This window comes from Coturnix japonica, chromosome 4 (genome assembly GCF_001577835.2).
Source record: "Coturnix japonica isolate 7356 chromosome 4, Coturnix japonica 2.1, whole genome shotgun sequence".
Classification (NCBI taxonomy): Eukaryota; Metazoa; Chordata; class Aves; order Galliformes; family Phasianidae; genus Coturnix; species Coturnix japonica.
The window spans coordinates 69,684,722-69,698,362 of NC_029519.1; the positions used below are offsets into that span (position 1 = coordinate 69,684,722).

The 13,641-nt window shown below is 36.2% G+C and overlaps 1 protein-coding gene across 2 annotated transcripts in view; it reads right to left on the minus strand.

The window, feature by feature from the left end:
* Positions 1–13,641, minus strand: part of CPEB2 (cytoplasmic polyadenylation element binding protein 2) — a 51,212-nt gene that overhangs the window by 25,000 nt on the left and 12,571 nt on the right. For both annotated transcript variants that reach the window (XM_015862762.2, XM_015862761.2), the window contains exons 3-4: positions 11,368–11,458; positions 3,232–3,282 (exon numbers count right to left, since the gene is read on the minus strand). In XM_015862762.2, coding sequence (XP_015718248.1) covers positions 3,232–3,282; positions 11,368–11,458 — 142 coding nt within the window. The remainder of the gene's footprint in view (positions 1–3,231; positions 3,283–11,367; positions 11,459–13,641) is intronic.

The window sequence follows — 13,641 nt, forward strand, 5'->3', positions numbered from 1 at the left end:
GCCTGGCAGGGCCACCAAACATACACCTTTACTAGATCAGGTTGCCCAGGGCCCCGTCCAACCTGGTCTTGAACACCTCCAAGGACGGGGCATCCACAACCTTCCTGGGCAGCCTGTTCCAGGGCCTAACCACTCTCCTTAGTGATGACAGGCTCATCTATAGTACTCACTAAAAATATGGTTCAGTAAACATATTCTTCCTAGATTCATGAATGTTCAATATTTTCGTGTCCCCAACATACATATTTCTATATTCCTGTCTCCCAAAGGTTACTGTTTCTAGGAATGGCCCCAGGGATCCACGGTTCTAGTCTGAAGCAAACAATGAGATATTCTTTTAGATTCAATCTAGATTAGCTAAGAAATATTCTTCTGTATTTATTACAATACCATACACACTTGTTTTATACCCATCAGAACACCTGTGCTTACGGATCGAGTGGTCTAGCTACACACATAATATATATCTAATTAGAGATACATTTCTAAATACAGTTTTTATATAGTTATATATAAATGTACTTAACATACACACATGTAAAAAAATCCATCAATTATAGCTGAATTTTTCAAGAGTATCGAGTAACAGAGGTAGGCACCTAATTGCCATTACATTCCATCAGATTTGGGTGCCTAAACACTATTTAGACTCTTCGAGAAGTCACATGTTTACAGATTTTAAGGCTGAAAGAGATCATTATGACCACTGAAGTCTGGCATTTGTAACAAGAGTATAGAATGCCATTCAGAAATTCTTATGTTCATAAATGTAATAACTTCAGTTTGAAGTAAAATATCTTTCTTAAAAGCACCATCAGCTTTAAGCATCTCCAAGTGATGGAAAGTCCCTTGATACAGCGACCGAATAGTGAATCATCACAGTCACAGAATGCCTTAGGTTGGAAGCGACCCTAAAGATCCAGTCCCCTGCCATGGACAGGATTGCCAATTAAACTAATAAGTTACAATAGCCATTTAGAAATGCTATACAACTATAAAGAGAGAAGACTTTAACGGTGAAAAACACTCTAAATCTCTTACACTTGGACACCTGCTACAAAAAGAATCTAGGACTGAGTTGTCAATTAAAGACATACTCAAATAACACCATTCCAAAGCATCTTTACTTGACTTTTCAGAGTGGTTGTAAAAAAACCTTTTAACAGCTTGAGCTGAAGCAGATAAATAACTATCAGCTATATTATTTATAAAAAACATAAATCAGCTTTCCTTTGGTTCACTTCATTAATTTAAATAATGAAAACTGTAAGCACTAAATACACATTAAGTGAGGTGGAAAGTATCCACCATTTAAAAAGAGGAAAGCCAGTTAAAATGATTTTTATCTAGAAATGCCCAGTCTCAAGATGGTTGATGGTAGAAATGTTGATGCTTTCCTTTTATGAAGGACAGGAGTTACTGACCCTCCTACAACACTGATTTTCTCAAATGTGAGTCTCTATGCATCATCAATTCTCCTTTTTCCACATCCCTCCATCCACGGAACCAATTAAAGGGATACTGCAAATCATTCATTTGAACTCACTTCGGCAGAGAAAAATGAAGTTTGCAACTTATTTCACAAGCGTTCAAATTGTGATTCTCCCTACCATGCAGACAGAGAAATCCTTTCAATTATTGCAAAGAAAGAAAGGTTCTGACAGAGTCTGAAACAGCTGGAGCTTCCCTGAAGCTGTTCCTTGTTTCTATTTTCTAGCTGTAAATAGGTGGAGTTTAGATGCACCAGACACTACATATGACTGCACCATACACTGTCTAAATGCGCTGCAGGAAGGTCAGGCATCCAACAAAGGGCTCTGAATCAAATTCCAGAGGGCCTTCCTAAAAATTAGGTGTGTCACAATGCCTGTCTTTTGGAAATTGTTATTTTTATCTCACTTACTAAGGGCTGTATGTAATATTGCAGCTTTTACAAAGGATGGCAGTTATACTGAATGCTGGCTTTCAAACATCAGTGGAAATCTCATCAGCATTAATAACAAACCAAAGTACTTCTTAGTGCATAGCATAGCTTTGTGGTAAGATTTTCAGGATAGTCTGGCACCAAGACATGCATTTTTCCAGTGTCACCAATAAAAGCAAAGTGTTTTTTGTTCAGATAGTCCATATTCCACTTGCGTGCAGCACTATAAAAGTGAAGCTCACCATTCTAAGCATTAAACATTGTTTGAAAAATACGAGTAACTTGCCTCAAAATCCTTCAGTATCTCATAAGATGAATTAATGTTTAATACTTTCCCACCTGATGCTCCATTATAAATCAGGAGAAAATCACAATGGAATAAACACTCCGTGTCACAAAAGGAAATCATTATTTTCCATTTTATATCCATTTGCACAAGTGTAAATGACAGTGCAGAAGGAGAAAGCAATAAAATAATAATAATAAAAAAAGCTCCATGGAAGCACAAACCTGAAGTCCCTATTCTGATTGTATTTTTCACAAATAGATTTTTACTGGTAATATTTAGACCCATCATTACCCAACAGTAAAAAGTGAGAAAAATGTAATTGCATTGTGTACATGAGGTTCAACTTTTTATAATCTTGTGAATCTGTGGCATTATAGCTCTAATTTTTCCCAACGTAGAAAACATTTGTGTGCAAGATCCCTGATTTATTATTGACTTAGATGGATTACCAAGCTCTGCTTCCTTCTTTAGCCTTGAACAAAGGCTAAAGTTCATGCCTTCACTGAGTAGCAGATGTTCACGAAGTTTGACCCACTGGGAGAGGAACGTGAACGTGAACTCTAATTTCAGCAGAATTTACAGTTAGAAACATATTTGAGAAAGCCACTTAAAAAAAGAAATCTTAGACCACATAAGTGTAATAAAAAGTATATAGCGCACCCTTAATCTACACAAGATGCATTTCTGGACTTCTTATTTTTTCTAGTTCTCATTCCAGCTTGCTAGGTTTTGTTTTTGTGTGCAGAGCTTTGGAGAATGTTATTCTCATGTGCTTGAGAACAAAAAAGAATAGTGCATCCTTAAGTATTTCAGATTTCAAATAAGCTAGAAATAATGAAAGGCTGTTGCAAGATTAGCTGTTGCCATTCAGCTCTGAAAAATGGCAACAGTCCCATCAGTGTTAAAGACTAGAGGCAAGTAATTCAATAACAGAATATAATAGCATAATTTTGTACCAACATGTCAGATTTAAACTAAGCTAGAGATAATTAGAAACTGTTATAAGATTAGCACTTACCATTTAACATCAGAAGATTGTCAGTCCCTGGATGTGGATAACTCAAGCGACCTTAAAAGAAAGCACAAAAACAAAGAATAAAACAAAGCAAATGCAGAGGTATTCGTTATTAAACTAGAAAATAATAGTACAACTAAGAAATGAAATATCACTCCTCAGAATTTAAATATAAACTCTATTTCCAGTTTGCCTAAGGGAAATAAAGAGCTAATATTTAACTCCAAGCACATTAACCAACAATACCCTTGACCCAAGTTAAAGCTGACAAGAACAGACTTCTTAACCTTAATTCTCTGGTCATAAGATCTGCAGTGTGCTTTGGGATCAGCTCCAATAGGATAAAGCCACTTTTTGTTTCATGACACCCAGAAATAGTGCTGATTGCTTTAGTCTTCTCCTTCATACCGACTGTGAATAACTGTACTATGCACAATGCTTAACAGTGGCACTTCTACAATTTAGTGCCTCTCCAATGAATCGACATAAGAAAAAAAACTTGTCAACAGGAATCAATATTAAGGCATTAAAAATTTCTTAACCAATTAATGTTTGCATCTTGGTGCTTTCCATATAATAATCACATGTAATTTATATATATTTTTAATAAGTCTGGCAGAAGTAGAACACTGGTTTATGGAATTAAAATAATTAATACTATACAGCACATTCTCTCTCAAACACCCATCAAATAAAAATTACGCCAAACCTCACATGCTGACATTAGAACTTTCCTAGTACTGCAGTTTACTACATTCGTAGTATGTTGTACCTCAATAGCTAAATGTCTGCTTTAAAATGCACAGTTGAAGTGTCTCTTCACTACCGAGTCCTTTTTATTAAAGATGACTTTTTCTCTTTACAGGAAGCTGCCAACACACCAGCAGCGCACACTGACCTAGAGAGAAATTTACAATAGCTGCTGTGTTTAGAAGCGTGCTTTTAAATGACGAAAAAAAAGAAAATAAAAGGAAAAAAACCCACAAAACCCTGTATTTTCCTGTACCTAGCTATGAAGAGTTGCTTGTTTATAATCCTTAAATATTTATATTTGTAAATCTCCTTGAGGAGACTAGAATATTTGTTGAGACAAACAGAATGCATGCTGTATGCAATGCGTGTTTAGAACTGAGGTAGATTTAAAGGGGAATACATATGCAGATGGCATGCAAATATTAGTAGGATGCTGTAGATCATCGTACTCTAATAAGGCTACTGCCTTGAAAAAAAAGAGAATGAAAATCAAAGCACTAATCCATGTCTTACACTTGTCTAACAATCCAAATCATACACTTTTTTTTCCCCTCTGCTGGCAATTTCTTGAAATAGTATTTGGGGTTCGAAAGGACACCTGGGGATTAAAGAACTAATCTTTTACCAGAAAAAAAACCTAAGTTATAGCGCTTAAATTTTGCTCTTCCCCCTCGAAAAACAAACATGAGAATTCTGTACAAAAATATATAGAAAAAGTAGTGATAATAAGGAACTCTTTCACTCAAAACTTCTAGATTAAAACCCCCCAAATCATACAGTTATTCTCTTCCAACAGATTCCATTATTAGGATGTACGTTACTAGAGCAGCTGAAGGTAGGTAAGAACTCAGCCTATTCGTTTTAGAATTTGGAAAGCATATGTGAATGCCGTCTAGAAGAGCTCTACTGCCTTCTCCAACTTCTACTGATCTTTTAGGCAGACTTAAGCAAGATATTAAAAAAATTACTAATGTTTCTGGAACAGTAAATATTCCATCCCTCTAGAAACGCATGCTGGTGTTAACAAGAAATGCATAGAGAAGAATGCATCTTTAAATTGCAAGCTGGGAGCTGCCACTGGTTTGCTCAGCTTTTCTTCTTAGTTGGTCTCTAAAATGTGTGACATGGTGTAGGGAGCCTGCTTTGGCAGGGAGGTTGGACTCGATGATCTCTAGAGGTCCCTTCCAACCCCTACAATTCTGTGATTCTGTAATTAATACTCACTTGGCTAACAGCAAGAATTTGCTGTCACCAGCTTCTTTATATATAGAAGTTTTTGCAACAAACACTATGAGTGGTTTCTTGATGTAGAATAACTATAGAAATTATGAGAAATTATCATCTCTTTTTGAATCTGCTCGAGTCTACACTGACATTTTTGTTCTCTATGTAAATTGCTTTTATTTTCTCATTTGGTGAAGGAGATAAAAGATACATACCCTAATTACAACAGAACAACAGGTAAGATTTCAGGCCTATCTTGAGAGAACCCCACCAATACCAGCATCTACAGAGGAAAATTATTTAGATAACTCCTCCTAGGTTTACCATTCCATTTTTGTGTTTTATATCTTTTTTTTCCCCTCTAACTCCATGAATAAGCTGCACCTGTAACATAGGGTGCCAAACTGAGAAAGCTGAAACAATAAAGCACTTCTCAAGATGAGTGGGCAGAGCTGTACTAACAAGTGCTCTGTTTGAATCCAGTGGGCCCACTACTCCTATGTCAAGCTTATGAATCACATAAACACAAAGAAACCACAGCTTGCTGTTCTGAAGATGAATTTGCTAGCTCAGATATTAATGTGAACATCAGAAGAGGAAAATAAGTGACACATTTTGCACAAGCACGGCTCTTCTGCCTCAGCCGAATCAGAGGAAGTAAAACGCAGCATTTCTAGGGAGTTCACCTGAATTTAATGGCATGAATAAACTCAGAAGATTTCCCATGTGGAACTGGGTGAGAGATCAGTCCCATACGGAATTCAGACTAATCCAATCTGTTTAAAAATAGTGCAGAATGGACGCATAAAATATTAAATCTCACGTAAAATATCAATATGTAAAATAGAGAACAAGGGCACAGCACCTTGTATCAATTTACTTAGCTATCACATTTTAGTTCCTACTCTGCTTGTTCCATCGAATGTTGTTTAATGCTGTTAAAATTGCCTTCACCACAAATCCCATCTATTCCCTTCTCACCTCAGCGTCAGGAAACTTGAATTGCATGACCATTCAATGCTTATTCTAGTTATTCCAGTGGTTTCTACTTGCTTAAAAAATTACTTGAATTAGATAGAAAGATGCTAACACTGGTTTAGTATAACAACTACAAATGAGCAACAGAATGATCTACTATTTAAATAATACATGTATTTAATTCCTGATAAATGAATATCACTTCACTGACTGCCAAGAGAACAGAGCTCTACAGCACCCACAATTAGAACCATACCGTCACTTGAAAAAATACAATGGCTATTATATGGTATTATAGTACTCCATCACAAACTGTCACACTGTAGGAAGTTTCCCTGTGAAAACCTGCGTCTAGGAACTTCAGCACATCCCCACTGATTGTTCTGTACCACAGCTAAATTCAGAGTAGCACAGCTGAGGAGAAGCAGGTAGTTTTGACATTTCTTATGCAACTGATGATTTATTAAATTTAATCCCCTCTTCCACATTGACACCAGTAATGTTAACGTAACTGGTTGGTATGTATATCTCACAACATGTTCTTCCACGAGGATGGAAAAAAAACAAGCTTGCAAATTAGTTTCAGCAGGCCAATTTATCCACTATGTCCAATTAAAAACCTTGATAATAAAAACGACAAGGAAAAAGCAATGTGATTTTGGTTGCATGTCTGTAAACTCACATTATTAATAAGATTCTTTTTCTCCAGGCTTCTTCTGAACATGCAGATACAGTTTCATTTTAAGGCAAATTCATATATACTATAGGAAACGCACACTTTCTGTAGGACTCCCCAAATATTAAAGCATTTAGGTCAGACCTAAATCTACAGTGACCACTCAAAACACTGATGGCTCACAGCTTCACAAGTTTGATGTTTCATTATCTGCATCCCCCTTCCCTTCTTTTCCCCCCTAAGTCTCAAGTGATTGAACGAAGAGATAAGAATCACAAATTCCTTTCCCACTTTCTTTTTTTCAGTATACCTCTTGATTGGAAGAGAAAAATCTTCCACGTTAAGCTTCTCCCACACTACTTTAACAGACAGGGAATGGCTGAGCTTCAGCAGCTTCAGAAAGCTCCGTTTTTGAATCAGCATAGATAAGACAACAGCACAAAGCCATGTTTGGACAACACCTAGTTACAGAAAGCCTAGCTACTACACTTTCACATGCTTGTGTAAGAATTATGTAAGCTTGAATGAGGCCAAATGTGCTGTCTGTGACAGTCCATGTGTTTAGGCAAATTACTCTATAGGACTTAAATAGGAGGATTCCCCCCCCCCAACCCTTAGTTTACCCCAGGATACAACTGTGTAACTTTAAGTCTTACTTCTTCCTAATGTAAAATATAAAACAAAATTATTTGAAAACAAGAGTTGTCTGATCCAAAGAAAACGTTCTCTACTGTGCTGTTCAGTCACTGCTGCCTTTCCTTTATACTTCACTGGGCGTCCTCCAGCAGGTTGCTTTTAAAAGAAACACACAGAACAGCTGAAAAGTTTAACTAAACTAACTGAATGGGGATATGAAAATAGGAAAGAGCAGCCTAAGTGCATCAAGTTATTTTCCACAAGTGTTTCATTTTATATTTTATTTAATTATTTCTGTTACTAGCTATATAATGGGGGTATTATTTCAGTTCCTCACATTTGTTCTTGTTAATTGTATTAGCATGACTAGTTGAAGTTTTCTACTCTTTTATAACCAGCTTGCAGAGCTGGTAAATGGAGTTAAGTATCAGTACTCCTGCCTTACTGAAGACAAGCTTTTATACTGCATTGAAATCACCATTACATTCACTAGAAAAGTGTTTTAAACAGTAGATAATAAATTCCATTAAATCACCTGCTTCACAATTCGGATACACATTCCATGAAGAATTTAAGTAATTCTTTTACATTTTTTCCATAGATTTTAGATCAAATGTTTTGGTCTTTCTGAATAAAAGTTTTCTACATCAGGAAAGACTCACATCTGGGGGGAGGTTAAAATAAAAATACAAGTACACAAGGGTTTTATGTCTGGTCTAATAATATTCTGGTATTTTAGGTTATCTTCCACCCTTCTAAGGGTTAAGAAAAGAAAGAAAGAAAAAAAGGACATTTAGGAACAACAATGTGAAGAGGAATGATTTTAGCCTTTATTTACTTTGGATTACATTCTAATGATTGGAATGGGTAATCAACTATCGTTTTATAAAGTGGATTTTGAGAAAACAAGTTGGGAAGATTAGTTTTAATAGGATCAATATCTTTGCCTCAACAATTAGTGAATTCAAGCACTTCTTCCCCCCAAAAAGTTTCACTGAATTCCAAAAATCCTTTACTTTGGTTGTGTCTGTAGTTAAGCTTCATCAAAGAGAAGCTGAAACTATGCATCGACAAACAACCTTTGGCAGGCATAAGTTTAGCATTCAGTGAATCATATTTGCAATAAAGGTTTTTCAAGTTCACGAAAAGCAAGAACTGTGAAATCTGACTTCCTTCTAAAATGTATCTTCAAATGCAAAACTGGGAGCCGTGAGCTAATAGTACACACTGTGTCTGTTCTGCATTGTGCACAATCTGAGACAAGATGCTTAGTCATACTCCAGATATTGTAAGCAGCTAAATCTGAAACACGTGCTTAAAATTCCAGGGACTTTCATTTTACTGCTGTGGTCAGATATAAAAGATGCATTGTTTCAGTGTGCTTAGATTGCTGAAAAACGTGTCATAAAAATCTTCTCTAGTTATAAAAATATTCTTTACTTACAACAAAGTACCCTATATATTAGTAAGAATAAAAAGTAATAACAGTCTCAGTCCTTTGCATTATGTAAGCAGATATGATGGCCTCTTATTTAAACGTCAGATTTGCTGTAGTGAAAGAAATGCCACAGGGACTGAAATAACAAAATCAGTGTTTCAGGGTTTGTAAAAAAAAAAAGAGAAGTTCCAGTTGCTAGGAGGTTGCAGAAATGCCAACTAATGGTGACTAAACATGAGAGGGATAGAGAGTGACTGAGAAGCTATTCTTGGATATGTTTTCTGCTTCCCGCCAGTCAGTAAAATCAATAAGGAATATTTCCCTTGTCTCACTGCTAATAATGCAGTGATTTTAATTAAAATAATAACTTCCAAAGGAAAAAAAAAAAAGCATCTTCATCAATCTATTTAAATAATAGCACACGATTACTCCATTAAAATTCAGCTGGTGTGTGCATTGTTCTCTGGCGCTCAAACAAAAAAAGAAGAAAAGAATTTCCTTTGAATTCATCACTATCTATGGCTTCCATCTGTTTTAGTTCAAACAGAAAACATAGCAGAATTTTCACTGGAAGGGTACTATGGTAAAACTGTTAAAAGAAAAAGAAGTCTGTCAACTGTAGACTGAAACCATACACTCATGTCCCTAGAAAGCCCAGAATAACTATGGAACCTTCACTGACTTTTTCAAAAATGTCTATATATGGACATATTTCACTTCATTTTAAAAGCTTTGTCTTGCCTTATTCTCTCCAAAAAAAAAAACATTACTGGAAAGATACAGATTTCACATAGTGTATCATAATGAAATATGATGAGAAGAATAAAAATAGGGCTTTCATGTGTTTAGTGAGCCTCTGAGAACTCTTCTACACTATAAAACCAAAATGAAAACAAGAAAGAACTGCTAAGGGCACAAAGCAACCACTTCCATTTGTCCCATCAGTGAGCACAGAAGAAGTGAAGAAACAGCTTGGTGTTCAGGCATGTGAGAAATGTCACTGGTGTATTATAACTGAGGATGTATATTCTCTGATTTTAGTAACCATCCTGATGGTAGACTTGTGTTCAGATAACAAAAAAATACTAGTCCTGAGTGTATAGTGAATTAGTTACCTTGTCTGTGATGGCATGCAGGTGCTTTTAGGGCACAGCTGTCGCCACAGGGTTAACATTCACAGGTTTCAAGCTCTGAGTTACTTCATTACGTATAATAAACACGCAGATTGGACAGAAACTGAACTTATTGGTAGAATGTAATGATAAAATTGTTACAATTGGAATTCCTTTTCTGTAAGCATCATGAAACAAGAAGTCGGATTTAAGAACAGCTAAGAAAATTTAATTGCAGCTTCCAATCTAACACAGGGGAAAATTAATCAGCTAACCAAACGCTACGGACTTACTGATGCTTGGCAGGGATTTTTAGTTTGGAAAGAAAAAATGCAACACAAAGCCTTTCAACTTCAACTATTACAGGCTATACTACAGATCTGCCAACTGAATACAGACCTTACTAAACAATGAGTAGACTGTCTACTGCATTAGTAACACACACCTTAACATATAACTTCAACATATATTAAGCTTAGGGACCTCTAGAAATGGTATGGATGAGGGTAAATAACTATATGAAAAGAGGCTTTTTTTAATTGCTTCAGTACTGAGAATTTGGCACAGCAATTCTGAAGTCTTAGATTGCTTGAAAGTTAACTATCAGTCTACTTATAGCACCACAAACAAAGCAGTATTTGATAAATCCAAATAAAGCAGTTTGAGCCCTAACGTTCAGTGATAAACTCCTTCTGAGAATAAGGACAGAAAAACAACTTAAAAGAATGAGTTACTGTACAATAAACAGAGAAGTTAGAATTGAAGGTCACACATATTCACTATTTCTGCAGACTCCAGAAGGAACCCACAAGTTAATACGTGCTTCTGGACCTTTTAGAACTAACAGAAATCAGACAACTCCACGCATTATCATCTTCCACAGGCTCTGAAATTGACATAATTTTTGTATTGGCTTCCACTGCAAAGAATAGGGAAGATTCACTGGTAGTGTTTTGATTCCCCTCCCACCTTTTTTTGGCTCACTGCAGCAGATTGGTGAGTCTTTACAAACTGAGGCAGAACTCCTTGCAGCAAATAAGTAAATTTCACATAAACCTAGCTATGATTTTTTTGGGGAGAGGGGGGAAGGCTGGAGTGGAAAGGAAATAATACCTGTGAAGACACTAAAGCTTAGGTTTAAAGTAATTTTTAAACATTTGTGAATCCATGTTTTCAGGAAAATGCAGATTGAGACTGACCTGTTTAACTTGAGAAAATAATTCATATCTTAATATGAACCTAGAAACTAAATTAGCAATCAGTGTTAATTCAAATATGCAGAATGGATGACCCTTTTTTCTTAATTTAGCATAATAACATACCTTTAAGTGGATCATGCTCTGCTCTCATAATGTCAATAAGGGAGTTTTCCAAAGAGTGCATATTCAGACTGTCATACATTCTATTTCGATCCTAAAAGAGAACAAAATCCTTAGTATTGGAATACAAATTCTATACTTTTTTTTAACAGGATACTTGATAGGAAGACATAAGTGTCTGCTAAAGACGGTATGCTCAGATACTCTGAAGACGGATAGCAATACAAAAGCTTAAGGTATATTAACTTATTAACAGTAAGTTTAATAGCATCCAAATATAAAACTAGAAATGCACTTCAAAGAACTCCTCTGTATATGCAGTTCGATAGACTGTTTCTTTCAGAGGATCTGCTTTAATCACATATAAAGATCCACAGCAGAGCTCAACATTCAGTTGTTTAGTGGAGACTAATGTCTCAATTTAATTTAATGCAGAAGTTAAATAGTGAGTAAGGTCCGCACCTTACTCAGGGAACTATGAGAAGGACAGCCACCTCAAATGAAAGAAAGCATTTTCTTGCTGCTTTGCTAAGTATCTCTCCTAGGCACGCACCCCCCTGCTAAGACTGCACTCCCTGGTTTCTGGGTCATTAACCTGAGACCCTTTGCATGCAAAGACATGACTTACAACTGGTCAAAGCTAAATGGCTCAAGGTTGGAAAATTAAAGTTAAGCTATGAAAGAAAATGTCACAAAGCTTACTAAGAGATTATCAGCCTTACACAGAACTTATTTTATTTCCAAGTGCTAAGATTAATAAGAAAAGTTACCGTAACGTCTGACAAACACTTTCACTGGAGAGAACAGAAGTTATTATGATAAATTGTAAATATTTTCAGCAATCTAATGTTTAACTCGGACATTCCCTCCTGCATTTTTAATGCCTCAAAATTGCAGAGATAGATGAAAAAAAAAAAAAAGGAAAGGTCTTTCTGGAATACCTTCAGAGACTGAAAATAGTTTGTATAAAACCTTAATCTCCTCTACTTGCAAGGCTTTTGGCTGGCCTGTATCATACTTAAGGCACGATTACAGGATTCCTTCTATTATCTCCTCTCTGGTTGTACTGTGGTAACTCTGCAGTTAGGAATACACCACACCTACCTCATGACTGTTAGAATTCTTTAATGCTACAGCCAGTACATACATAATGGGACAGAAGAGTTCTGACCCACATTTCCCATGACAGTTCAGCAGAGCTGAGATGAATTCAAACTACGCCCTTCAGTAAGCAGGGACTCTTCAATAACAGGGTTGAAAAAACAGCAAGCTTTGAAAGAGATGTTTTCTCTGAGTCAGAAACCATGATCCACAAAGAGCTCTGCAAAACCAGCCACGATCTAACCGAAATGTGACTTTCACCCTTCTTTAAAAGCCTAGTCAGTGTGTTTTAACATTAGAATGAAGGAGATGCTGTCTTTACAAGCTCTCTCTTGCCTTATGCAATTGCTCCAAGTAATGGATTTTTGTAGGTATCATGGAACCAAACAGTAGGATAAAAAGTTTACTATGTTTATTTGAATAGATTTTATTGTTTTTTTAATTGAAACCTTCATATAATTTCAATGATATCCTAAAAGAAAAATCCACTACATTTCTCTCATCTCCTTCCATGACCCAGGCTAAGTGCTACTGATGGTCTGAGGTGATCTGAGCACCAATGAGTCTCCTGTAGTATCTGAGTTCACAGCAACCTCATTTTGGGACTACTAGGCTTTCATTCAGTTCTCAGGTTGTCCTAAGCAGCAGCAGAATTAAAGTGAAATGACTCATCGTCTTCCATGCCCTTACAAGTTTATTTCTCAATAGCAACCTATGAAAAGAAGCTGCTTACTACTGCAAACTTGCTTTCAATAGAAGGTGTGAGCTGTGACAGTGTTGCATCTGCTCCCTACTGTCCCTCAGCAACCAGCATTCAGAAGATAACACTGTTTTTAAGGAAGTCTTAAATTCAACTAACTTCTGTACTTGTACCATAGGCAGAAAATACTCTCGCAAAATCCAGTGCTGAGTAAACAGAATCAACACTTTGCTACCTTTGAAGCCCATGATGTAAAAGAATTTGTCTTGGTAAAATGAGCAGTACGGCATGTGTAACTGGTGATCTTTGGTACAGGCTCACTTAGGAAAATTTTCTTATATTTTCATCATTGCTTTATATACTGATACAGACAACCATCTGTAGATGCCCAGTACCAGAACAGGGCAACAGACATAAACTGGAAAACAAGAGGAAGCACTTCTGTGCTGTTCAGGTGACTGAACATGTACCACCTA